Here is a 27,470-nt window from a genome sequence, read left to right as displayed (position 1 = left end):
TCAGGGCAATCCTCCTACCTCTGCCTCCTGAGGGCTGGGATTAAAGGCGTGCACCACCATGCCCGGCAGGTTTTTAATTTTTAAAACATTCTACTTACTTGTTTATTGGAGAGAAAGAGGTAGATACATAGAGACAGAGAGAATGGATGTGCCAGGCCCTCTAGCCACTGCAAGCAAACTCCAGACGCATGCACCACCTTGCGCATCTGGCTTATGTGGGTATGGGGAATCGAACCTAGGTCCTTAGGCTTTGCAGGCAAGCGCCTTAACCGCTAAGCCAACTCTCCAGCCCTCAGGCAGTTTTTATATCACATTCAAGCCCTGCCTGCCCTGCAGCCTTCCTTGCACTCCCATTTCCTGGTGGGCTCAGCCCAGGATCCTGGCCTGAGATCAGAAGCGAGGAAGGGAGGCACTAAGGCGTTTTTCCCCTTGCACGCTGCTCCCGCAGCCCTGGCAGTAACCATGTCTTCACGGCTTTGACCCCCACCAAGAATGATTCTTGTTTCTTCGGCATATCTTGTTTTCAAAACCCCACTGTGAGTCTCAGTTTCTTTTTCTGCAGAGTAGTGGGGAATCCAGCTCCCTTCTCCGCCCCCACCCCATCCCTGGCTATGACAACTGTGAGATGTCACCAAAAATTGACAGTTCTCAAAACAGTGGCTGGCACACAGCTCAAGAATTCTGGTTGACTTTTGACACCTACTGCCCACCTTATTCACCTCTACTGGTTTACTGTCCGTGATCAACAATAACCAGCTGTTTGCTCGTGAAAGTTATTCATTCATCAGGGAGCACTTGTCCCTGGGGGCTGGGGTGAGAGGAGCAAGGCTCCATTCCTGCTCCACATACCCAGAAAGGCAGGTATCGTTCCAGAAGGTGGCAAGGACAGAGGTAGCAAAATGAATGCGGTTTAGGAGACTCCTCCTGTATGGGTGTGTCACACAGTAATTAAATGCCTGAAGCTGGGTAACTTTAGAAAACAAAAAGGTATTTTTTGGCTTGTGATTCTTCTGGAGGTTCCGGGACAAGAGCTCACCTGTAGGGCTGGCCTTCTTGCTGGCAGTGTCCTGAAGTGGCCCAGGGCCTCATGTGGTGACAGAAGGGAAGCAAGCATATCTATGTCTAACCTCTGGTTACTCTCTCATCTTACAGAACCACCAGAGTTCCCTCATGAAACTCAACCCTGGTCACCATTTCTGAGCCTAACTGCCACCCTCCGGGCCCCCACCTCCTAACAGCACAGTGGGATTATTTTCTGCCTTCGACATGCCTTGCAGTGAGAGTAAATCTTGGGGGACACTCTAGCCACATCCACACCATAACAGGTCCCATGAGTGGTGATGTTTCTGCTGACACCATGGAAAGTAGTCGTTAGAGAAGGGGGCATTTGGACTTTGGGTCTGTTGGGAACATAATGCAGGGCACAGTTTCCAGGGATGCAGTTTCATCACGTGGACACCTAAGAGCTTGATGCTGGTAGGAATGTCCTGGCCAACCCTTATTCTTCCTGACCTCCAACCCCAACCTGTGACCTGGGTTCCTCAAGAGCAGTAGAGCAAGGTGCCCACGGCTTCCTGTCTAGTTAAGTGACTGTGTCCAGGGCTTGAATTCCTGTAATTTTGGTTTCCCCATCTGTAAAATGGGAGAATGATGGTCCCTACTTCACAGGGTTCAATAAGGCTAAACCTATAAATTCATATGAAGTCTTTAGCCCTTGCTCAGCCATCCGTGCCAAAGAAAGAGATGCTGTGATGTCCCAGGGACTTGGTGGCCCCTAACTATTTTCCTCCCACCCACAGCCGCCACCTTCATGGAACACTGGAAGAGGAAGCAGATGCGGCTGAATTACCGCTGGGATCTCACAGGCTTCGAGGAAGAGGAGGTGAGTGGCTGGCCCCTAACCCCTGCCCAGGTCATCCCTCTCGACATCTCCTCAGGCTGGTGTGGACGTCCTCCCACTCCCATCAGAAATCACCCCTGGTCCAAGGCAAGGCTGTGGGCCCCACGGCTCCTCCACTCATCGCCCTGGTATTCCAGAAGTCCTCGGTTGCCCAGGCAACCATTTTCCATCTGCCACTGCCTTTGATCTCCATGCTCACATGGACACACCACCCACCAGTGTGGTCTTAAGTGCATGCCAGGGCTCCCCATGCTGACCTCATCGTCTGAGGGCTGCTGGGCGTGGGGAGGGAGTTGCCAATGCCCACAGCTTGCCAAAGGCAACCAGGAGTAACTGCCCCTTGGTGTTGGAGAAATGGGAGGAAACGCTTCACTAACTGTACCCAGTACTGAGGACCTCGGGTTACAAAAAGGGGAGAACCCTGCCACCTCCAATAGGACAGCTAGAAAGAAATACTGTCCCCAAAAGAGCCTTGACAGGAGCAGTCCTGCCCATGTGAGGTATGGCTCCGCCCCTAGGGCAGGCTCCCTCTCATAAAATACTCTCGCTTTGTTTGGTTGGTGGTGATGTTTCGTTTTGTTTTGTTTTTTAATTTTTGTGGTGTCTCAAGATGGGGGAAGGGGCTGTCTCCTTGTAGCCCAGGCTAGCCTCAAACTTGCCTCAGCCTCTGTAGCAGACAGATTCAGGTTTGCTGAGATGAACTTCCAGACCAGGCACAGTTATGGAGGAAGGGATATTTATTGAAGTTTACAGATCCAGGGGAAGTTCCATAAATGGCAGAAGAAGCTGGCCTGCTTCACAGGACCAAGCAGAGAGAGAGAGAGAGAGAGAGACAGAGAGAGAGAGAGAGAAGTACAAGCCAAAAGCCAAAAAGCCACACAGCACAGCACACTTCAGGAACTCCAGCTAGGCACACTTTGCATATCTTTAGATTGAAATCTGAAACCCACCACCACACCTTAAGATCCACCCAGTGACACTGCCTCCAGCCAGGTGGCTACAGATGCAAACTACAAGCAAACAACTGAATATATTGGGGGCCATCTATTCTATTCTAACCACCACAGCCTTTTAAATGCTGTGATAATAGATGTGAGTCACGTTGCCTGGCTTACATGCTTCATTTTTTTTTTTTTTTTTTTTTTTGGAGACAAGGTCTCAAGTAGCCTAGACTGGCCTCAAATCCCTATGTAGCCAAGGATGGCCTTGAACTGCTGATCCTCTTATTTCCACCTCCGGAGTGCTGGAATTAGAGGTATGAGCTGCCACGCCCAATTTATGTTCTGCTGGGGATGGAGCGCGGAGCTTCGAGCAGGCTAGGCCACACTCCACCCACTGAGTTACAGCCCCAGCCCCTTCACAGCCTCACACTTTAGAAGTGAGGCCCCTCCTCTTTTTTTTGATGTAGTGCCCATATCTCTTTGCTATTTTTTTTTTTTTCTCTTTGGTTTTTCGAGGTAGGGTCTCACTCTAGCCCAGGCTGACCTGGAATTCACTATGTAGTCTCAGGGTGGCCTCGAACACTCAGCAGTCCTCCTACCTCTGCCTCCTGAGTGCTGAGATTAGAGGCGTGCGCCACCAAGCCTGGCTCTCTTTGCCTTTTTAAGCTCCCAGCCTGTGCCCTCCTGAGCTCCGGCGGGTCAGTTGCTCTCTGTCAAGTGCGCCTTCCCGAGAGGTCACTGTGCCGACAAATGCTGTTAGCACACGTCAGCTGAGCGTGTTGGTAGTGGCTGGGGTTGGGCCTCTGGGGCTGAGCCGCGACTTCCATCTGCTCTGACACCACCCTTGCCTTGTGACCCGGGACAAGTTGGTTAACATCTCTGTGCCCTGTATCCTCGCCTGTCCAGCAGGCATGGAGAAGCAGTCCTCATTTGACAGGGCAAGGGTGGGGATGGGAAGGTCTCAGTAGGTCATAGCTATGCTGGCACATGATAAGTGCCCTCATAAATGGTTCACTGGGCTAGCCATGACCAGATCATACCTGCCACCCACCCATGTAACAGTGTCAGCCCATCCTCAGCAAGTCCATTCCTTTTCCCAAGTGACGGGCCTGTGGGTCGGAGCTCTGTCCTGGAGCAAGCCCCAGTGATCCCTGAATGGTTTCTTTCCTTAGTTCTGCTTTAAGGAGAAAGATTTAGATAGAAAGACAGCTCCATCCTCTTGTTGCAATTGGTTTAGAATAGGCTGTGTGGTTCCCCTGTGGCCAGGGGAGCTGAAGAGAAGGGCTCACCCCTTGACCTCGTAGACAGGGTTGATTTCAAGGTAGTAGCCCGTGGACCAGGGGGCGTGTGAACCCAAGTGGTGTGCATGAGTCTCCCCAAGTGAACTGTCTATACCCCCTAGCCAACCACAGCTCTTGGGGAGTGGATGAGCTCAGGTGAAGAGGGTGGCCCCACCATGATGTGAACCTCAGGTTTGGTCAGGAGTAGGAGGAAGCTGGATGGCGTAGTCAGTGCTCCTCCACTTAATCCAGGCCTTCTGGCCTGTGCTCACATAGGAGGCCTGCAAAATCCCAAGCCTGTGGGTGGGTCCCGACGTCCACTGACCCTTACCGGATCCCCTCCCCGCCCTCCTTGTCCATCTGCATGCATCGCCTTTCATCTGCGGAGGGCATGTCCCACCTGCAGGAAGGGCACGGAGTAACGGAATCTTTGTTTTTGTCTTTACTTTCCCGGTTCCCCACAGGAAGCAGTCAAGGTTTGGAATTTTTTTGTCATTCTATCTTCCTGTAGCCTGTCTCGGGGGAGAGGGACCTTGGTGCGCACTTGCTCCGTCTTTCCATCGGGTGGTTCCTCGTGGCTCTCACCAGGGCCCTGCTTTCTTCCCATCTCTCCTAACCTGTTCTTTCCTTCTAGCACTTTCTGCTGACCTGCTCTGGGCTCCTCAAGGCCTGGCACCTCCAGTCTGCCCATGCTTGCTGCCTGCCGCTGTGTCTCTTTTGACCCCTGCAGCTCCTCCACAGAATGTTCGAGAGAGCTAGTTCATGGCTGGGTGTTCACTGCAGCCTGGCAAAGCCTTGTCTCCTACCAGGACATAAAAAGCAGACCCTGAGGCCATCCCATTGGGCTGGGGTTCCCAACAAGGTGGGAAGAGGCCAGAGCCCAGACCCAAGCCAGAGGCGGGGAGTTTGGCCTGAAAATGTGGCGCCCAGCTGTGAACTGGTTCCCAGGCTGGGGGCACATGCAGGGACTGACAGCCTAGTGCGCCCATGTGGAGAGTCGCAGACTTATAGTCACAAGACCCCATCCTGATTCTCTCCTTCACAGGATCATCCTAGAGCAGAGTACGAAGCCAGAGTCCTGGAGAAGTCACTGAGGAAAGAATCCAAAAACAAAGAGGTACGGGCACCATTAGTAAGATGCCGCATGCTCTAAGGTAGGACCAGGGGTCAACAAACCATGTAGTCTTAGGTGTGACCAAGAATCGGCAAACAACACACGCTGTACTCTCAGCTGTAGACTCGGGGCTGGCCCAGATAAATAGTAAATATTTTAGGCTCTGCAACTGCCTAACAGCTACCCAACTCTCACTGTAGTGTAAACATGGCTACTGACAGTAGGTAAATAAGTGTACCTGGATGTGTTCCAATAAAACTTTACTAACAAAATCGGGCAAGGGGGGCCAAACTTGGCCAAGGGGCCCGAGTGTGTCCATCCCTTCTCTAGACTGTCTTGGGGGTGATCTGAACTTCAGCAAACATTTCAGCCCACAGGTCGGGTAGCTCAGAAGGTTTTTTAATAGCTATCAATCCTGACCGTCCTTGTTCTGTGCTCAGTGATGAAATAGTATCTGAAAAGCAAGACCCCTGAATAAAGGACTTGTTTCCCTCACAGACCACAGGGATGACGGGGAGCACGTGGTTGCTGTGATATACTTGAAGCCGCTGTCTTTTTATAATAAATGCCTTTGTCCCCACGTCTCCCGTCCAGTTGGCAGTCTTGTGTGCTCCCACACACCACGAGGGCTCCGGGAATGCTCTTTTATATATATGTATGTCTTGCCAATTTTTTCTACTAAATATTTCATATGACAGTTCATTTCTGTCAATCTTTTTATTTTATTTTATTTGAGAGAGTAGGGGGCATAGAGAGAGAAAGAGAGAGAGAGAAAGAAAAAAAGTGGGTGCTCCAGGGCCTCCAGCCACTGCAAACGAACTCCAGACGCGTGCGCCCCCTTGTGCATTTGGCTAACGTGGGTCCTGGGGAATTGAACTGAGGTTCTTTGGCTTTGCAGGCAAGCGCCTTAACCATTAAGCCATCTCTCTAGCCCACCAGGTTGCTCTTTAATGATGGGTTTTCCCTGTTGACACAGGAATGCAGGGTGTCTTTGAGAGCAATGGAGTTTTTCTCAGCTTGGGTTGCAGTTCAGGAGTTAGGATGCCAGAAGCTCATGGCCACTCAGAACATCCTCTGAGTCAGTGGCCCCCGGGTTCTTGTCTTGATGAATCTCAGTGGATGGAATCCACAAACCAGAAGATGACGTTCAGAAGGATTTTATTACAGAGCTTGAGAAAAGGAAAGAAGGCAGAGCTTCTGCCCAGGAGGGAGTTCATGAGAACTGGGAAAACCCACCTAGGGACCCTGATCGCAGTCTTTTATAGGAGTTGACTGGATGAGGAGCTGAGTCCGTCAGTCCAGCACCCATCTTGCATGTCCTGGTGCCACCAGGTTTTCAGGTCAGGGAATAAGCCCATTTGCATTCCTAGGAAAGGGGCATCCTTCTTGGAAGGGGGTGATTATCTCTCCTAGGAGAGGAGGGTATTCTTATGGAAGAAGAGATCAGGAACGACCAGGCCGTTCTGACATTCCTGGCCGCCAGCAAAGTGGAGGCTGTAGGGACTGCTGTACGCAGAAAGAGAGAAGTGGAGAGACCCAGTTCTCCTTTTGCAGGCTCAAGGACAATTCTGTGGCACGTTTAGCTTACTCTCAGGGCCCTGACCACCCCTAAACTGTCTCATTGAGGCCAGAGAAGGGTGCTGTCCAGGCTCCTGGAGTTTCCCGTCACTTCCACCCTTCGGCCTCTGAGACTGACCAGGATCCACTCCTGGGCCCCTCTTTCCTAATCGCTGTGTCACATGCGCATGGGGCCAAAGTGGTGGGGAGCCACAGTCACCACAGCCCCATGAGGAAGGGTCTAAAGTGGATGCTACAGGCAGCCCCACCCCCACCCCAGTGCAAAGCCCCGCTCTCATAACACAACCCAGGGAGTGTGCGTCCCAGAACACCCCGAGGGGCTGAGCAGAGCTCAAGGGTACGTAGAAGGGCATTAGGTCAGCAAGCATGTCACCCTCAACAGAGAGGCCAGTCTATGCAACTGGACAGCCGGCAGCGTACCGTCACTGCGGGGTGTCTGCCTGCCACCATGCCTAAAGCCCTACTAGTGTCCAGGGGGTCTTTGGGGAGCCTCCTCAAGTCCAGCCCGAGTCAGGGGGCCTCAGGAGTCACGGGAACATCCTCCTGGTGGTGCAGCAGCCACACATCTTGGAATGAGCACCGGTAGGAATGCACACATGCCAGGACCATTTCCTTTCTCTTTTTTTTTTTTTTTTCTGAGTTGTGTAGCCCTTTATTAGCAACTAAAATAGAAGGTATCTGTGGTACAACATGGATAGTAATTGTCTATAGCTCGAGATTTATTCTTTTCTAATACAGATCATTTATAAATGCTTTATTTTTGTTTTGTTTTTTTTTTTTCCTATTGAGGCAGGTTCTCACTGTAGCCCAGGCTGACCTGGAATTCACTATGTAGTCTCAGGGTGGCCTTGAACTCACTGCACTCCTCCTACCTCTGCCTCTCAAGTGCTGGGATTAAAGCCAATTGTTTACTAAAAAGCTTTCACCCCTTTTTTGTCTTTTATTCTGAAAGTCCGCAAACAGTGCAAATTTAGGATATGATAAAGGCTTTGCAAGTTCCTTTCAAAAAAGAACTGCCTGCCACAACAGACCTTTATAGTGTCATCTTTTTAAATCAAAATATCTCTCATGCCAAACTTCCATCCACTTCCCCAAACTATAAAGCATTTGCTAATGACTTGAAATTAAGGAGGACACACCTGCTAGAAAAGGAGAGAAGAAAGTTCTAGTAGTCTGAGGTTTCAGAACGGGTGCCGCAAGCCTCCGCTGCGCTTGGGGCTGGGTTTTACCTCAAGTTCTCAGATCATGGGAAAGCCACACACATGTCAGGGTTTCCTTCTGCTGGCTTCTAGGAGGATGGTGATATGGGTGAGATCTGCTTCCCTGTAGACCACACCCTTTCTTTTCTGTTCACAATGACCCCCAGGGGTTGTGCTGTGTTTTGATCCACTCTCCCACCCCAACTCTGGCGCAAAATTTAAATTAGTGTTAAAGGGTTGGAGGGATGGCTTAGCGGTTAAGGCTGCTTGCCTGCAAAGCCAAAGGATCCCAGTTCAACTCTCTAGGCCCCACGTAAACTAGATGCACAAGGGCTGGAGGCCCGGTGCGCCCATTCTCTCTCTCTCTCTCCCTTTCCCTCTCCCTCTTTCTTTCAATAAATAAATATAGTTTTTAAAAAAAATAGTGATGAAAACACATCCACCCAGTCAGTCATTAACTGGGGCTGCTGGGTATGTGGCTTCCTTCTTATTGTCCTGGGATACTTATGAGGACAGACCCATGTCATGATGTGCTTTAGAGCGCTGAAATCACAGCAACATCTCCTGACCCTTTCATGTCCCCTTGCCCTGACGACCTGGGTCTCTGCCATGGGTTACTTGTTTAAAGCATCCAGAACCCGAGTCGGCCATGGCAGCGGGTGACCACGCAGAGGGCAGATGGCTGTCTGGGCCCGCCCACATGCCCGCTGAGGCCAGCGAAGCCTCGCCCTGCGTCAGTGCCCTTGCTCTCTTTCCCCACCCACCCTCAGAAGCGCCAGCATGTTCCAGAAGAACCGACCAACAAATGGAAGCAGAGGGTTAAGACAGCCATGGCGGGGGTGAAATTGGTACTTTTCTATTTTGGGGCAACACGAGCCTTGACTGTTTGCAGAACGGCCCAGTCTGCTGTGTTTGTCCTCCGCCACCTCTGTGATGTGTTCTTGGAACATTCGGCCCACATTCTTTTGCCTCCTCCCGCGGCCCTGCGAGCCTGCCGTGTGCCTCGATGTCACTGCATGGCTGTGTGATGGTGTGTGGGAGGGGGGTGCTCCCGGGGGGCTTGCCACCGCTTGCCTTCTTGTGAGCATGCACGCAGCCACCGCTGGCATGAGTGGCCCTCCAGCATGCTGGGAGTCACGTGTACATTCATTGTCCCATTGGAAAGCCTACGCCACAGGAGCACCAGGGCTAGTGGCCTGGTGTCCCTCGAGGTCCCTCCAGAAGGCCTAGCCCTGGGCCTGAGAGCCATTGTGAGTCCCAGGCCCTGAGTCTCCATGGCTCCGTCCTGACCTGTAATGCTAGCTGCCTGCTTCAACTTGCTCAGCAAAGGGGAAATCACTGTTACGGGCTGGGTGGCGAATGGCCCAGTGTCTCATGTCCTGACTCCCTCCACGGGAGGCTTTCACAGGAAGAAGCAGGTTTCAGACGTGCGCAGCTCCCCCCCCCCCGCACCACGTGAGCCTCAGGGGAGCCGGACCATGCTTGCCCACAGAGGGAGCGCAGCCTCAAGGCCCTTCCCTCCTCCATCACTGTCACCTCATGGTTTCACATAGGCCAGGTCCCCGTGTGTGGCCCCACGCCGGGTCTTTGTGTGCACTCAACTTTCCGGAGGCTTCTCTGAACACTCCCGTCGCCTGGGTTGTCCCGTGCGCATGCCTCTTCGTCCGCTGTGGTGGGACATCCCGGTGAGTGACTCGTATCTCTGTGTTGCAGACCGACAAAGTGAAGCTGACATGGAGGGACCGCTTCCCAGCCTACTTCACCAATCTGGTCTCCATCATCTTCATGGTAAGTTCTGGAAAGTTAAAGTGGGGCAGATGATGGGGATTCAGCAGGACTGGGTCAACCCAGGACATGGTGGCCCTGTCTCCCAGGCAACTGGGGGATCCCACTACCACTCTTAAGATCATGCAGGCTGGGGTTCCATGGGGGCCCTAGGGTATGTGAGCTGGTCAAGGTGATACACAGTTTTCCCTGAGAGTGACCAGTGGGTCAAGCTGGATCTCAGTGATGTACTTAATACCACACCGAGGCATTTCTAAGCACCACTGAAAGAACAAGAAGTACCCGGGCTGGGGAGATGGAGTGTGGCTTGTGTGGCGAATACAGCGGTCTCTGTAGAAATGATGGACATGTCAGCATGTGCCTTTAGTTCCAGCACTAGAGAGGCAGGACAGGAAGATCCTGGGACTTACTGGTCAGCTAGTTGAGCCTAATTGGTAAGCTCCAAGTTAAACAAGATACCCTGTAAAGAAGGTGGAAACCAGGTGTGGTGGCACAGGCCTTTAATCCCAGCACACAAGAGGTTAAGGTAGGAAGATTGCCATGAGTTCAAGGCCAGCCTGAGGCTACATAGTGAATTACAGGTCAGCCTATGCTAGAGCAATACTCTGCTTTTAAAAAAATAGGGCTGGAGAGATGGCTTGGTGGTTAAGGCATTTGCCTGCAAAGCCAAAGGACCCAGGTTCAATTCCCCAGGACCCACTTAAGCCAGATGCACAAGGGGCACATGTGTCTGGAGTTTGTTTACAGTGGCTAGAGGCCCTGGCATGCCCATTCTCTCTCTGTCTGTCTCTCTTCTAACCCTCTCTGCTTGCAAATAAATAAATAAAAATTATTTTAAAAGACAGGAAGAATGTTAAAAATAATAAATAAATAAGGTAGAGGGCTGGACAGATGGCTTAGTTGGTAAAATGCTTCCTATGCAAGCATGAGGACCTGGGTTCAGGTCCCAAGATCCAGAGAAAGGCCGAGATTTTAGCAGCACATGCCTATAATCCCAACACTTAGCAGGCAGAATAGGCAAGTCCCATGGCAGGCAGGCTGGCTAAGCTAACAATCCAGTGAGCCCTGGGTTCAGTAAGAAACACTGTCTCAATAAATGAGGAGGAAAACACCCACCATGGACCTCTGGCCTCCACAGATATGTGTACACATGTGCATCTATACACACGTGCACACCACACATACAAAAAAGAAAAAAAAGAAAAAGAAATAGTACATGGACAGCCTGGCGTAGTGGCTCACACCTATAAATCCCAGCACTTGGGAGCTGAAGCAGAAGGATTGCCAGGAGTACCAATGCACCAAGAGCTGCATAGTGAGACCCTGTTTCAAAACAACCGACTAACCAACCAAACAAAAAAAAGACAGATACAGCAGCTCACACCTATATAATCCCAGCACTCAAGAGGCCGATGCAGGAGGATTGCTGCAAGTTCAAAGCCAGCCTGACCTGGCTATCGCAAAAAAAAAAAAAAAAAAAAATACCCAAGGAAAAAGAAAACAGGAGTAACTCAGCCACAGCCACAAGCCACCTATGTGTACTTCATACCTCGCATGGTCAGGGCTCCCTCCAGCCTGGGAGGTCTAGGAGAGAGCCTGACAGCCATTCACCCTCTTAGCCAGGTGTCTGCGGCTCAAGAGCCTCACTGGGAGTGTCCTTCACGGCAGATCAGCCCCCCCCGCCCCCCCATACACACACTCTGCTGGTGAGGAAACAGGCTCAGAGGCCTCTCCCCAGGATGCTAGCCAGGAGGTGGCCGAGGCAGAAGCCCATTTTCTGTCAGTTCCACGAGCCCTTTTATGCTGTACCAGCTGAGCGGAAGGAACCCCATGCAAGCCCAGCTTCCCTGGGCCAAGAAGTCAGGTGAGCAGGATGTGTTCCCACACACTGTCACACTCAGGAAGGGGACCTCGACTGACACAGAGAATTCAGAAAAGGGCATACTCCATGGTGAGATCCCTTAGACCACATCCCTTTGCCCCTGGGGAAGAGGAAGGAGCAGTCAGTGGGGGCTGCAGACTCTCCAGGAGATTGGCTTGGAGGGGCTCAGCCTCTTTGAACTGTGGTTTGAGGGGGGAGGGGTCTCACTGTATGGCCCAGGCTGCTCTGAACACCCTGGCCTTGGCCTCTTAGGTAGCTGCACTCTAGGCTCATTTTGAGGATGACATGTCCCCTGTGGAGCTGGGAGATAACCAGAGAATGACATGGACCCAGCCCCCAGCCAGCAGAGAACAGAGTTCAAGAAACAGGAGAGCTGGCGACTGCTCCCAGCAGGACAGGTGACGGCGTAGTGAGGGGATGCGTGGTCCAGAGTGACCAGAGAGGCCTCTGTTCACTCAGAGAGAGTGAGAGAGACAGAGAGAGAAAGGAAAGGTTCCTTCCAGTCACAACATGGCTGCCCCACTTCCAGGGCTACCTCTGCTCTCTAGATAAGAAGAAAGGAAAGGTCTGAGGGTCTGGCAAAAAAAAAGGGGCAGCAACTTTCTGTGACCCCTCCACAGCCTCTCCTTGCACCTCCTTGGTCAGAACCATTTACCGTGGCGCACTGTGGTCCAGCAGAGCTAGGATAGCTGAGCCGGGCAGAGAGACACAGGGGAGAGAGCCAGCCTCCTCTCCCCTGCTGGTCCCACTTGCCCTGGCAACCCCTGTCACAAGATTTCATACTCATGATTGAGCGCAGAGCTCGGTGCTCCATGGAAGCCACATCCGTGAGTGCCCTGCACACCCTGGTCCTGCTGGGGTGGAAAAGGCAGCAGCGCACATGGCTCTCCACAGGGGAGGGACACGGAAGGCCACTGCTGAGTCACCCCGGGGCCTGGAGCTTGCCCTCCGCCCACTTCTGCACACTGGCACAGACTTCCCCGTGGCCAGGGAGGAACCTCTTGGCAGGCTTGAGGGGGTGATCCGAGGAAAGCCCTTGCTTCCTGGCGCAGCCCGGGTGTGGTACCCACACTTCAGGCTTGTAGCATGGCAACCCCTTCATCAGCATGGCCCAGGGGCGGGGGGGGGGGGCGGTGCCCCCGCAGACGGTTTTCCTGGGCGGGGCGTGGTCAATGTTTAGTCACCGGCAGATGTCTGTGGAAGCTGAGCTGTGGCTCTAAGTGTGCAGTGAGAACCTTCTAAGGAGATCCCGACTGCTTAGCCTCCCCCCTAGGGTGGCTGCGTCGCGCCTATACAACCTGTGGCTCTGAGGCCCCAGGGGTCAGGGCCCTGTCCTGGGATCCACAAGAGACCCTGCTCACAGGGACAGAACCCACCCCACATTCTGAACACTGGGACACGGACAGAACCCACACTTAGCCGAAGTCTGGCTCTGCCTGGTACTCTGACATGCCCACCCTCCACCTAGCAAGCTCCAGGGTGGAGCACCCACGCCCCTGGGCAGGGCAAAGTAGGGCAGGGGCTGGGTCTCACCCATGGATTAGACCCACAGGGAAAACAGAACTCAGACAGACAGACTGGCAGATGGAACAAAACTGTCAGTCGTTCCAACCCATGGATCTCGGGCCCCACCAGCCTGAATTCCACGGAATGTTCTAGATCACAGATGGTAGATTCAGTGAGCCTTGGTCCTGCTCTCGTGCGGGAGTCAGAAGGTGGCTGACCAGCAGTGTGCAGTGGCTGTGAGGGTAGCCGGCTCAGCCCAGCACCCCATCTCAGGTGTCTCTGCTGTCAGTCACCCCAGCTTGCGGGAGAAGGCTTCCTGGCAGCCAGTCTGCTCTGGGACCCACCAGGAGAGCCACTGGGGTGTGGCTACAGTGTCCTGGGCTGGTGTGGTAGAAGAAGACTCATGCTCAAGCCCCATGGGGAAAAGATGTGGTGGACTTTGGCCAGGAGTGTGCCCACTGGCAAAGCCCAATCCCATAGCTAGATGCCCTGTCCAGGCTGCACAACCTTTCTGATCCTCAGGGTCCTGTAGCTTCCATCTGTCTACGGCAAGTAGACACCCCCAGGACCCCAGGCATCCGGTGAGCACTTGAGCTGCCAGTCGTAATCCTGACATGGAAGACCTAGGGGCTAGGAGCAGCTGGGCCAAGGGAGCAGACAGACAGAGCTCTGGGAACCCCTGTGTCGTCCCCCACCCCCAGCTAAGCATGTCTCCTCCCCTGCAGATCGCAGTGACATTTGCCATCGTGCTCGGCGTCATCATCTACAGAATCTCCATGGCCGCCGCCTTGGCCATGAACTCCTCCCCATCGGTGCGGTCCAACATCCGGGTCACGGTCACGGCCACCGCCGTCATCATCAACCTGGTAGTCATCATCTTGTTGGATGAGGTCTACGGCTGCATTGCCAGGTGGCTCACCAAGATTGGTGAGTGCCACGTGCCGGGATGGCATGGGGCAGCGGGGGGTGGCATGGGGCAGCGCGGCCTCTGGAACTGGACCAGCCAGGGGTCGAGCAGCCTGCACGCTCATCTCTTGCCACGTCCGGCTGTCTCCTGGGCCCTGCCCCATCTGCAATTGGTTGCCAGCCTGGTGGGCAATGGCGTGTAGGCAGCTGGCACAGTCTACGCCATCCCTCTCTCCCCCAGAGGTCCCGAAGACTGAGAAGAGCTTTGAAGACAGGCTAACCTTCAAGGCCTTCCTGCTGAAGTTTGTGAACTCGTACACCCCCATCTTCTACGTCGCCTTCTTCAAAGGCCGGTAGGAGCATCTTCGACCACTGCTCAGGGGCCTCCTCCATGTGGGTGGGAGGTTCTGTCCTGTCCTGTATCCCCTGAGGACAGGAGAAAGAGCAACCAGCACAGCTCCGAGAGCTGCGGTGTTCCCAAAAGGATTGACTGTGGCTGGAGTAGTAACAGAGCAATGGAGACCCCAGACGGCAGGGACTCCAGGCAATACAGGACCCCCCCCAACAGCAGGGACCCACCCCAAGCAATGGGGACCCCAGACAAAACCGATGCCAGGCAGTACAGACCCCAGCCAATGAAGAGCCTCAGGCAACAGGGACTCCAGACAGTGAGGACCCCAGGCAGTAGCCCCAGCAGCAGTTTCGGGGGTGCCTTCAGCTGGCAAGTTAGGCACCAAGTGGCCGAAGGCAGCAGTCAGGTGGTGTGAAAGGCCAGGATCAGCTAGGGAGCCTGTAGGTAGCCCAGGGACTCGGCAGAAGAAAACTGCATATTCCCCAGAGGCTCAGACTGGGAGAGATCCATAGCCTGACACATCCCCCTTGGGTGGCCTCTCTGGAGAGCAAGACTGACTCCTCCTGACAACCGCCCCAATTGTTCCAGGTTTGTGGGACGTCCAGGAGACTACGTGTACATCTTCCGCTCTTTCCGGATGGAGGAGGTAACAGGCTTGTCCACCTTGCAGCGGCCCTTCTTCTTCTCTGCTTCTTGGTTACCCGCACGGGGGCTCCAAGAAGCAGCTAGGCACGTGTGTCGCTATGCAACAGTGTCTTTCCTCTGGGTTCCTGGGCTGCAGCCACCACGCTGGCGCCATTTCAGTGTGTCCACAGAAAACTGTCCTGAAAGAAGGGACTCACCAGTCCGTCCAGAGTTGAAGACAATTACCTTGGGTGGAGAGGGCGGGAGCTGGGGAGATGGCTCAGTCAGTAAAGTGCTCGCTGAGCAACCTGTGTTTAGCCCTCCATAACCCACATGAACATCAGATGTAGCTGTAATGCTGGTGCTGGGGTGGCAGAGACAGAATCCAGGGCTCACTGGGTAGCTAGTCTAGAGGAATGAGTGAGTTCCAGGGTGAGTGAGAGACTGTCTTGAAAATAAGGAGGAGAGCAATGGAGAAAGACACTCAGTGTTGACCCTTGGCCCCCACACATACACACATGCACATGCAAAAAATAGAAAGAAAGAAGGCGGGAAAGGAAAGAGGGGAGGGAGGCAAGGAGAGAGAAAAAGAGAAGAAAGGAAGGAAAGAAGAAAGAAAGAAAGAAAGGAAGGAAGGAAGGAAGGAAGGAAGGAAGGAAGGAAGGAAGGAAGGAAGGAAGGAAGGAAGGAAGGAAGGGAGGGAGGGAGGGAGGGAAATGTTAGCTGGCTGGGTATGGTGGCATACTACACCCGTCACCCTAGCCATCAGGAGGCTAAGACAAGAGGGTTGAAGTTCAAAGCCAGCTTGGGCTACATGGTGAGATCCTGTCTCGGAGGAGGGGAGGGAGGGAAGAAGCAAAGGAGAGGGGGAGGTTAGTTACATCTAGGTTTGGGGTTATTTTTTAAATTATTAATTTATTTAATTGAGAGAGAGAGTGGCACGCCAGGTCCTCTTGCTGCTGCAAACAAACTTCAGATGCATGTGTCACATTGGCTTTACGTGGGTCCTAGGGAAATGAACTGTGGGCTGCAGGGTTTGCAAACAAGAACTTTACCCACTGAGCGATCTCCCTAGCCCACATCTAGGTTTTTTGCTGTCCTTTGGATTTTTTTTGTTTAGGTTTTATGTTTTGTTTTATTAGCTATTTTAAAAAATTATTTATTTGCAAGGAGAGAGAGAGAGAACGGGTGCACCAGGGCCTCCTGCACTCTGTGCATCTGGGGACTCAAACCCAGGTCATGAGGCTCTGCAAGCAAGTGCCTTAGCCAGCGAGCCAACTTTCCAGCCCCTACTTTGTTAGCTTTTGGCTATTTCCCTCTCTGGTAAAAACGAATTAAGAAGAAAAAACAGAACTTGGGTGTTTTTTTTTTTTTCTTTTTTTAGTCTATTGCCCTCTGCTGCTGAGTCCTGACCTGTGGACTTGCTCCTCTCTCTCTCTCTCTCCCTCTCTCTGTGTCTCTGTCTCTCTCTCCTCTTCCCCCCGATACATATATATATATGTTCCATGGCCAGCAGCTCGGTCCCCAACCAAGGTTATCAGCAGTCCAGGTCTCAGGGTACCCAGCCCCATTTCCAGCCCATGGAATAACTCATCTTACCAGGAAGGAAGAGAGTGGGCTTAGTTAAAGAAGAGATGTGATTTAGTTGGTGAAATGTTTGCATAGTTCGCACAAAAGCCCTGGGCTCCATCCCCAGTACCACATAAACTGAATGAGTGGTACATGACTATAATCCCAGTACTATGGAGGTAGAAGCAGGAGGGTCAGAAGTTCATCTTTGACAACAAAGGGAGTTCTAGGCCAGCTTAGAATACATGACCTCCTATCGAAAAGAAAAGAAGGAAATAGGAAAGGAGGAGGAGAAAGAATGACTCTCCCCTCTTCCTCTTCCTCCTTCTCCCTACCTCCTCGGATTTATTTGTTGTTGTTGTTGTTTGTTTGTTTGTTTGTTAATTTAAGAACAGAGAGAGAAAGGCAGAGAGAGAGAGAGAGAGAGAGAGAATGGGTGCACCAGGGCCTCCAGCCACTGCAAATGAACTCTAGACACATGCGCCCCCTTGTGCATCTGGCTAACATGGGTCCTGGGGAATCAAGCGTCGAACCAGGGTCCTTAGGCAAGCACTTAACCTCTAAGCCATCTCTCCAGCCCTTTTTTTTTTAAATAAGGTCTCATTGTAGCCCAGGCTAGCCTCAAACTTACGATGTAGCCAAGGATAGCCTTGAAACCACCACGCTGGTTTCATGGTGGCCCTTTCTGTATCACTCCAGCCATAGCCTCCATCCTTCCATCATGTGTTTTCTCTGAGTTTCTGTTCTCTCCTACCCTGAGGCCACCAGTCACTGGAGTAGGGCACTCCCTCCCAAGCACAGCCTCTTCTTACCTAACTGCTCACATTGACAAAGACCCTTTTCCAAATAAGGACCCATTTGCCAGACTCCAGGGGCGAGGACTTGACTGTATCTTTTATGAGGACCCGCATCCTTCCCCCCCACCCCGCCGGCCCCCATAGCTCCAGGGACAGCCTTGCCCCTTGCCGCTGGGGCCTGACCGTGTGTGACATGGTTCTCGTCCGCAGTGCGCCCCGGGCGGCTGCCTGATGGAACTCTGTATCCAGCTGAGCATCATCATGCTGGGCAAGCAGCTCATCCAGAACAACCTGTTTGAGATCGGCATCCCGTGAGTGCGCGCTGCGCCCGGGGCTGGGGCACTGGGGCTCGGGCACTGAATGGGCTCTTGCAGCGGTCTCCGTGGCAGGGGACCTTCCTCCAATGGGATGGGGGTGCCCGAAATGGAAGCAGTGAGGACAGGGGGGAATGGAGCAGAAGTCACCCCAGTGTGGACAAGGAGGAGGAGGCTGGGGGGGGGGACTCACACCTTCCAGGCTAGGTACCACAACCACACACCCCCACACACACCTCTTGGTGTCAGAATACTGTGCTCTGCCGCAAGGAGAGAGCTCATAGGCAGGGCCCCATCCTGCAGTTCCTGTGGTCCCAACACCTGCCAGGCCCTCTTGCTACTAGGGCGTCAAGGCCTGGGCCCTGGCCGCCCTAACGAGCGAGGCTCTGCCAGTCATGTGTAGGCCAATTAAAGACCCAACAGTGAAAAGCAGAGAAAGGAGATTTATTCAACACAGCAATAGTGAGAAGAGGAACAAAGAGAACCGATGAACCCCCCCCAAGTCCACCTTCAAGGTTCTGACTTGAGGTTTAAGTTTAAGTAGAGGGCAAGAGGTACACAGAACTAGGCAATCCTGGCCAACGCGAGGCCCTGCCCGTCACTGGCCCATCCTTATCTGGACTCCATTGTGTCCTGCAAGGTGGTCAGCACCGTGTGAAATCTCTTCCTGCCTGGTACCAGGCTTCAGCCTTTCCATTCTCCCAGCCTGAGATCCCCTGGGGAAAACTCCAGTTCCTTAGAGACCATCCTTTCAATGGTCTGATCGCCAAAGGGAGGGGCACAAGTGTCGCTTGAGGATATCTTCCTTCCTGGCAAGAGGGTCACGCTCCAGTGGCCACGGATGGCCCTCTGTTCTCTTGCCCCCTCAGGAAAAGGAGGGAAAGGCAGAGGAAGCGGGTCACCATCAGTCACTCCTGTGAGCCAGCGGATTTGAGGGTTAGAGCAGGAAGCTAAGCTGTGTAATTCAAAGGTGCCGGCGTGGCCATGGATAGACAGAGACAGGGAGAGCCGGGCGGCGCGGGGGAGCTGGCCGCCGACCGGTGCCTCCTGCAGGAAAATGAAGAAGTTTATCCGCTACCTGAAGCTGCGGCGCCAGAGCCCCTCGGACCACGAGGAGTCCGTGAAGAGGAAGCAGCGCTATGAGGTGGACTTCAACCTGGAGCCGTTCGCCGGCCTCACCCCGGAGTACATGGAAATGAGTGAGTGCGTCCTTGGGCAGGGCCCACCTGGCACGGGACAGGCTGCATGCCAGGTGGAAACCCACCTGTGAGCCCAGCCGGTGGGAGGGTTTGAGAGCACGTGGGCTGCTCCACAGTGACAATCTTATCTCAAAGCCAAAAAAAAAAAAAAAAAAACATTTACAAAGAAACAGGCCAAAGGTCACCTGCAGACATCAGGATAGGAATGGGGAAAGGGCTGCATGGCTGGGATGCCCCCACCCCAGCCTCAGTGACCCCCTTCCTCTGTGGGTGAGGTGGCAGACCCTGGGCCTCGGGCACTGCCCCGTCTTCTGGTCTGTGAGGACGGCTCCTCTGTAGGCAACCGTGGCCATATCCTTGCAGCACAGCCTGACCCGTGCGCACAGCGACTCTCCCTCCTTCCTCCCCTCTGCTCCAGGCCCTCAGCAACCTGGACACTACCCCCACGTCCCTTTAGAGTCCCCCTTTGAGTCTGTGACTCCACTCCCTTTCCCGAGCCCGCAGGTGCCAGTCCCCACGCCTGGGCTAGCTGCAGCTCCCGCACAGATCAAAGACCCCAAGCGTTGATCCTTGCCACCCAGTTTTGTCTCTGGACAGCAGAATGCTGAGGGGTGGCGTATATACCTCTCAGAGGTGGGAAACGGCCAGGTGTGGCCTACAAGGCCCCTGGCGTCTCAAGGCTGTCTCCTGCCCGGCTGCCCTCTGCCCTGGACACATTGGCGCCCTCACTGTTCTATAAACAAGAGCTCAGGCTTGTCACAGGGCCTGCGCCCCGCTGGGGGCCTGTTGAAGAGCTCTCCCCCAACCACCTGCATGACCCACTGTCTCCCTTCCTCCAAAACCATGCTCAAGGCATCCCCAGCAGGGGTCTCCCCTTACCATGGTGGCTAAAAGGAGCAGCCTCTCTCCCATAGTCAGGACCCCTATGCCTCCTTTCATCCTGTGTCTTTCTTCTTCGTCTGCTTTTCTTTGGCAATCCTCCTACCTCTGCCTCCCGAGTGCTGGGATTAAAGGTGTGCGCCACCCCACCCAGCCCGTCCCCATGTTGGATGGCCAGCTGACATATTTAGTCCCTCCTCCTTCCTTTGCCATCTGTCTCCTGTAAGTATGGGGCCCTGTGAAGAAAGGACTTTTCCCCACCACTCTCTGCCCCAGAACAGACCCAGGCACACACCAGGTGCTGAGTGCGCGTGTACCAAATGAACGAGTGAGCAGAGGTGGTGAGGGAGCCTCACTCCAGCCCAGGGGCGTCCCGGTGTTGCCCGTGGCCCTGGCCACCATGAGTGGCTCTCAGAAATGCTGTTACTCAGGCCCATCCCAAGGCCTGGCAAGAGAGGGACTGCCTGGGACTCTCTGTCTTCCATAAGCACTGGGTGGGGTGTGGCGGGCCCAGCATATGGCTCCTCAGTCACAGTGTGGAGGGCAGTGAGGAGCAGGTGACCAGGCTACAGCATGGCGGCAGGAGCATCCGGTCACTGTCACCACGTGGGGTTTCATGCTGCTCCTCGTGTTGGCTTAAATGCTTCCAGGCAGGTGGCTCTCAGCCACCCCAGTGATCGGCAGGAAGCAGCACCCTGTCACCAGGACATGTGACAGGGCCTTAGAGGACCTAGGCAGCTATAGCTCTTCTCTTTCCTCCCAGAAGAAGACCCAAACAGGGCTGGCTCCAGGGTGGCTTCTCCCCATGGCTTAAACTCGGTCTCAGGATCCCAGCAGGAAGGTCTGGGCACTGGGCACTGCAAGGTCAGGCCTGCGCCCTCCATGGGAGATCCCAGGAGACTAAATACACAGACAGGCACTGCCTGTGGATGGCTGGGGGACATGGTCAATTCTCACAGTTTTACGTGTTGCCAGTAATGGAGTCCTTACCTGGTACTCCCACAGTCCTCGTGGGCTTGGAAATTGAGGATTCCCAGCACAAGCGCCCCCTGGCTGGGGAGAAGTCCTCCTGTTGTCTACCTCAGCATCAGGATACACACTGCACCCCACTTGCTGTCTGTCACACCAGCTCCCTCAAAGGGAGACTGGGTGCTAGAGCACATAGCTACAGATGGAAGAGTGTTCCATCCTGTCCTGAGCGCCCTCCCCCGGCAGCCTCTTCTGCTTCCCCTTCTCACATTCTCATCCCCTCAGCACTGGGCGAGGCAGAATCATCACTCAGTAGTGGGAAAACCCACCCGCGGAGACGTGCCCTACCGCGCCTAAGCCCATGGGCGTGGGCACAGCCTGCGGCTTTTCCCACAGCCCCATCGCCACAAGAGCTTGGCAGGGCCTTCCCACCCAGCCAGCCAGCCCACAACACAGGAGGCCACCAAGACACGGCTCCGAGACAAGGCTTCCCACAGTGCCTTGCCCTGCCCACCTGGATGTTAACAATGGCTACACTCAGCCAGCGGGGCACAGAGTGACATTCTGCCGCTTCCTTGTTTACCACCTGGCACAGGGCACCCTTGGACCAAGTCCTGCCGTGCAGTTCCTGGACCAGCTTCCCGACACAGGTCCTTCTGTCGACCTTTCACTGACCTGCCCTGGACCCTGCCCAGGATGCTTAGCAGATTGTAGGGCCAAAACTGTCCAGAGCTGGTGCCTAGCTGAGCTGACCAGCAAAATGAGGCATACAAGCAGAGAGTTGAGAGGCAACCCGGGGGAAATGGGTGCACACCCACCTCCAAGCCATCAGGAAGGGGAAGTGTGGGGGCATCTTGGAGACAGGGATGGGAACAGGCCTCCCCGGGGAGCCTCTGGCAATGGGAGAGCAGGGCTCCCGCCAGGCTGGGCCCAGAGCTCCTGGGCATTTTCTCCTTGAGGGGAAGGTAGGAAAGATCTGTGAGTAACTAGCTTGTGACTCAGGAGAACACGCAGACCATGACCAAAGTTCATGATAGACGTGTATAAAGATGGCATCTTAAAGCCAGGCATGGTGGTGCCCGCCTTTAATCCCAGAACTCGGGAGGCAGAGGTAGGAGGATCCCTGTGAGTTCGAGGCCACCCTGAGACTACGTAGTGAATTCCAGGTCAGCCTGAGCCAGAGTGAGACCCTACCTCAAAAAAACAAACAAAAAAAAATGGCATCTTGAAATGCATTCTTTTTATTTTGAGACAGACTGTCATGTAGCCAAAGATGACTGTGAACTTCTGATCCTCCTGCCCGTACCACCATTCCGGGTTTATGTGGCATGGGGAGCAAACCCAGTTCTCTGTGCATGCTAGACAAGCATGGACTACATCCCCAGCCCCAACCCATTTTTAGAAACTGAATCAAGTAAGTGTGATGGTATGTGCCTATGATCGCAGCACTCAGAAGGCTGAGGCAAGAGGATTCTCACAAGTTCAAGGACAGCTTGGGTTATATAGTGAGTTTTAAGTCCAGTCCTCTGGGCCTGATGGCCACTCAGGGTCATGGTGACTGTCCTCCCAAGGCCCTTAGACAGCTGTGGGTCTGTCTGTTCGGGGGGGGGGGGGCCTCCAAGGCAGAATGCCAGGCAGCTCAGGGCAGTACGTGGCCTGTGTCCTGGCAGTGTTGCTGACGGCCGCCTCGGCTCTCCTTGCAGTCATCCAGTTTGGCTTCGTCACGCTGTTCGTGGCCTCCTTTCCCCTGGCACCACTGTTCGCCCTGCTGAACAACATCATTGAGATCCGCCTGGACGCCAAAAAGTTCGTCACTGAGCTGCGGAGGCCAGTGGCGATCAGAGCCAAAGATATCGGTGAGCAAACCAGTGTGGCAGGGTCAGAGTGCACGGACAGGTGGCTAGCTAGCTGCTCTGCAAGAGCCAGGGGACCCCAGGCGGTGTCTCCAAAAAGGGTCCCCTATCGAGATTCGCCTCTGACCCCAGCCTCTATGTATTGGCTACGGAGGACATCTGAGATGAGTGAGGGTGTTGGATAGCTGACCGTCTCTGCCGTCCTATCTTAGGAAGTCTTTAACGGGCGTGGATGGGTCTCAACACCCTGACCACAGCATTCATGTGGTCCAAGAGCAAAGAGAGAGACCAGTGGGGGCGGTGATACTAGCTGCTTAGCAGCAAAGCCCTCCTGCACAGAGTAGCGCTTTTCACTTACGTCCACGGAGGGGAAGGAAGGAGGCTCAAGTTGAGAGTCGTTGAGTGACTTGCCTGTGCATGTCAAGGACAGGTGATGGGGCTGGGGAGATGGCGCAGCCAGTCATGAGGCCCTAAGTTTGGTCTCCAGAACCCGTGATGAAAAAAATGGACGTGGTGCCATATGTCTATCATCCCAGCAATGGGAGGCAGAGACAGGATGATCCCTGAGGCTTGATGGCCAATCGGTCCAAAAATTGGTGAGCTCAAGGCCAACAAGAGACCCTGTGTGCAGACCAGGATGGTGTTCCTGAGGATCATACCCAAGATGATCCTCTGGCCTCCATGTGTACCCACACCTACACATACATGCACACATGCAACACACGCATGAGCATGTGAATGAAAAAAAAAAAAAGAAAGAACAGCAAGGGTGAAAGTCAACTTGGGGTTTGAGTTATGGGTCTCCTTGTCAATGTGGAGGAGGGGCATGGGTTGGGAGCCTGAGCCATCACTGCGACAGTCAGATGTGTCAAAGCAGAGCACACTTCCTGGTGAGGAGTGTGCGGGGAAGCAGAAATCGGGTGTGCATCTGGGAAGGGTAGGGGCTGCGGGAGACCAAGTGGAAAGAACTCCAGGCCACATGCGTACATCGACTAGAGCCACCAAGGGCCACCCTAACGTGGGACTCCATATTCAGGATGAAAACAAAATCTCGGGAATCCTTCCATCATATCCCTTCTTGAACACGGCCCTGTCAGAATGACCTCTGTGCCCACGCTCAGAAGCATCAAGAGCTGACTCCATGAGCGATACCCTCCGTCACTTGCCCACACGGTTTCGATTCCTCAGTGACAAGGGATCTTTGGGCCCAGACACAAGTTTGCAAGATGGTGGGAAGTGGCCTCAGTCCTCCCAGGGTCTTCTACAGACCTGGACATCAGTGGGGACCCTCGGATCACATCACCTGGGCTGTATTCTCTCCTGTGCTGGCTGGAAGCTCGGCTGGCCTGGACGCAGCACTCTCCCGTCCCTTGGCCTCTGGAGGCATGACCAACCCCTGCCAGAGGTGAAAACACCTGCCAGTTGCCCACCGCCCCTCTCCACGATAAAGTGGACCAGGCTTCTCTATCATGTTGCTGTGGTTCAGATCAGATCAGATGAAATTGCCCACCCACATTCAAATACCATCAAATAAATATCTGTGATTTCGCTGACTGGTCCTGCAGCCAGCCTCAGGTCTGGGCCAAGGGGTCTGTAGAGAGACCCTTGGCTCTGAGAGAGGCTCAGAAAGCCTAGGTGCTGTGAGAGGTAAGCAAGTCAGGCCTCCTGTGGGGTGGTATTTGCACCGTGCCGGGACACCTGCGCTTCCTAACGTCACTCACTTAACTGATTAGACAGTTGAAGCAGATCAAGCTGGACTCTCCCAGGACGTTGTCCACAGACTTAGAAGCTTTGCAAAGAAAGCCCCTGAACCTACTGACCCTCCCCAAGTCCCTCCAAGCCCTCAGTGTCCCTGATTCTGGCCCCCACTGTGATCATAGGGTGAGCTATGCCCCAAACGGTCAAACAGGCTGGTGATGTCCAGGTTGTTACAAAAGCCATTCGGAAGCTCTTGGATTGCTGGGTCAAAGGTCAAAACATCTTTCCGCAAAGGGAATAAACTGTGCTTTCTAAAGAGGAGATGTCCCCAAGGCTTACAGTGGCTGTTCTCACCTGAAGACAAAGCCCTTCAGACATATTTACTTTTGTACTTAAACAATGTTGAAAAGCCCTGCCAGACAGAAGTGGGCCCTGGGCTGGATCTGGGCCACAGGAACTCAGAAGCTGACCTCCATGGCCCTCATTGGCACCCCACGCTCTGCTCTAAAACCAGCCGGGACGCTGTGTCCCATGCAAACTTTTTTTCTAAAACTTTCCACCACTGGGTCTCCAGAGAAACCTGGGCAGAGTCAGGAGTAGAGTCTTGGTCCCGTTTTCCAGATGGGGAGATGGGAGTCCAGAGCCGGAGAACTGGAGCCCAAAGCCTCTGCGAGTGGAGGATCGGCTTGGCACCCCCAGCGCTCAGTGCCAGAGTCACAAAAAGGGATGCAGACAGTTCTTGGAAGGCCCAAAGCTCTGCGCCCTGTGGAAGGAAAAGACTGTGTGGGGCCACCTCACCCCCCATCCCATCATCCTGACAAAAGCCCCCAGCTAAGTCCCCAGCAGATGTGCAAGAGGTGTGTAATGGCCGAGATGCCATTAGCTTCCTGGCAGAGGCTGGTTGTCCTCTGCTGATGACCGCTGGAAACTTGGGAGCCCACCAGGGTGGACACAGCGGCACCCCCAGCCCTGCCGGGCTCCCGCGGGGAAGGAGCTCTTCGCTTTTTCTCAGGGCACACGGATCAGCAGTGCGCTTCCTGGTTCCTGCCCACTTGGCTGCGGGGCGTGATCGGATGCTTTCTCACGCTTATTTGTAGGCTCCTGAGCTGTAACCTTTCCTTCAAAGGGGCTTTTGTCTTCTTCCTCTGATCCATGCATGGCCTCCTGGCCAGCGTCCCTGGGGACAGAGAGACCAGTGGCATCTATGACCTGTACCCCATGGGCCCTGGCGAGGGGTGGCTTGCACTCCAGATCGCAGAGCTTTGAATCAGCCATTGAGGAGGGCTGGGAAGGGGCGGTCCCAGCAGGAACCCCTCCCATGGGTGCGTGGGACCCCGGCTTCAGCTCCCCTGGCACTGAGAGGTGACTTCCTGCTCCAGAGCCTACCTGCTGGGGAAGACTTAGCCACGTGCTGCACCTGGGAGCTCCAGGTGAGCCGATCTACGCCCTCTCCAAGCACCTGGCTCAGCCAAGAGGCTGCTTAGTCATGATCTTAGAAGTGGGTCTTAGAGTCCTCGGTGTGGGGAGCGGGGAAGAGGAGGGCAGAGAGAGAAGAAGATGATGGTGGTGAAAACACAAAGAAAAGATTGAAAAGAAGACCCAGGTGTGGTGGCACATGCCTGTTATCCCAGCGCTCAGGAGGTAGATAGATGTAGGAGGGTCAGGGGTTCAAGGTCATCCTCAGATACATAGTAAATTTGAAGCTATCCTGTACTTCATGAAACTATCTTAAAAATAAGGTATGATAAAGGACCAAGGCAAGAGAAGCAGCTAGGGGCCTGGAGAAGAGGCAGCAAGGTCTCCCCAGGTGCAGGGAACAAATGTGGTCAGTTGGTCTGCAGGGGGCGCCATCATCAGCCATTGCAGTGTTGCCATGGAGATGGACCGACACCCAGGGAGCACTGGAAGCAGTCTGGGTTTTTAAAACATCAGCCAACATTTTTTTAAATATATTTCTTTATTTATTTAAGGTATAGGGACAGATAGATAAAGAATGGGTGCACCACGGCCTCCAACCACTGCAAACAAACTCCAGATGCATGTGCATCTGGCTTACATGAGTCCTGGGGAAATAAGCCTGGGTATTTTGGCTTTGCAGGCAAGTGCCTTAACAGCTAAGCCATCTTTCTGGCTGTCAGCCAACACTTTTAAGGAGTCCACAGTCTAACAGGGTACCACGCAGTCAGACAGTCAAGCCACAAGCCCTTTGCGTGTTTTCTTCTAGGTTGGCCTGTTGGAAAAGACTTTCTTTGCTTTGGGGAACCATTGAACAAACTCACACAATGGTGTCAACTCTGTGTGCAGTACAATCCCAGGAGACATAGGACACACCAGCATGCCCAGGATCTCTGAGATCACAGGAGGGCTTTCAGCCCCAACACACATCAGTAGAGAAGCCTGTAAAATATATTTCCAGAATTGGCCCAGGTGTACAGACAATGGCATCATAAGGATCCATTCCTCTTCTAGTATCCTCACTGGCTCCCTGGTATCCATGGCTTTCAGTGTGTAGTACCCACTTGCCTTCCCCACCTCCCCCACAATCAGGAAGCTACACAGAGCTTCCATCATCATGGAAAGCACCAGAGGACATATGTGGAGATTGCCTATTGGATGAGGTCATCACCCCAGAGGCCCAGAGGCTAATGATGTGCAGCAGGGAAGGGAGATGGCTCTTTCCCAAACTGTCCACCAGATGGCCTTGTGTAGGCAACTGCCATCTATTTATCCTGATATCACCATAGGCCAGGGTAGCCAGTAGTGGCTGTACACACCTTTAATGTTAGCACTCAGGAGGCAGAGGTAGGAGGATGGCTGTGACTTGGAGGCCAGCCTGAGACTACATAGTGAATTGCAGGTCAGTCTGGCCAAGACCCTACCTCAAAAAAAACAAAGAAAGAAAGGAAGAGGGAAAGAGAAAGAAAGAGAGAGAGAGGAAGGAAGGGAGGGAAGAAGGAAGGAAGGAAGGAAGGAAGGAAGGAAGGAAGGAAGGAAGGAAGGAAGGAAAAAAAAAAGAAAGAAAGGCAGGCCAGGGTAGGAAGCAGATCTGATTCCATGCATGATACTGTGGCTTCAGCCACTGCGTCAGAGCCTGGGGCTCTCATCTTCTGGGGCGCCTAGGGCAG

General features: G+C 53.8%; 1 protein-coding gene across 2 annotated transcripts in view; it reads left to right on the top strand.

Annotated features, from left to right (window-relative positions):
• The window catches only part of Ano1 (anoctamin 1), a 185,672-nt gene that overhangs the window by 144,649 nt on the left and 13,553 nt on the right, over window positions 1-27,470 (top strand). For both annotated transcript variants that reach the window (XM_045161684.1, XM_004654244.2), the window contains 10 exons: window positions 1,800-1,882; window positions 4,586-4,597; window positions 5,167-5,238; window positions 9,726-9,800; window positions 13,911-14,112; window positions 14,333-14,444; window positions 15,032-15,089; window positions 17,644-17,744; window positions 18,801-18,946; window positions 22,498-22,650. In XM_045161684.1, the coding sequence (XP_045017619.1) occupies window positions 1,800-1,882; window positions 4,586-4,597; window positions 5,167-5,238; window positions 9,726-9,800; window positions 13,911-14,112; window positions 14,333-14,444; window positions 15,032-15,089; window positions 17,644-17,744; window positions 18,801-18,946; window positions 22,498-22,650 (1,014 nt within the window). The remainder of the gene's footprint in view (window positions 1-1,799; window positions 1,883-4,585; window positions 4,598-5,166; window positions 5,239-9,725; window positions 9,801-13,910; window positions 14,113-14,332; window positions 14,445-15,031; window positions 15,090-17,643; window positions 17,745-18,800; window positions 18,947-22,497; window positions 22,651-27,470) is intronic.

This window comes from Jaculus jaculus, chromosome 1 (assembly GCF_020740685.1).
Source record: "Jaculus jaculus isolate mJacJac1 chromosome 1, mJacJac1.mat.Y.cur, whole genome shotgun sequence".
Taxonomy (NCBI): domain Eukaryota; kingdom Metazoa; phylum Chordata; class Mammalia; order Rodentia; family Dipodidae; genus Jaculus; species Jaculus jaculus.
The sequence above is the reverse complement of the archived record's forward strand: the minus strand, read 5'-3'. Positions and strand labels throughout refer to the sequence as shown.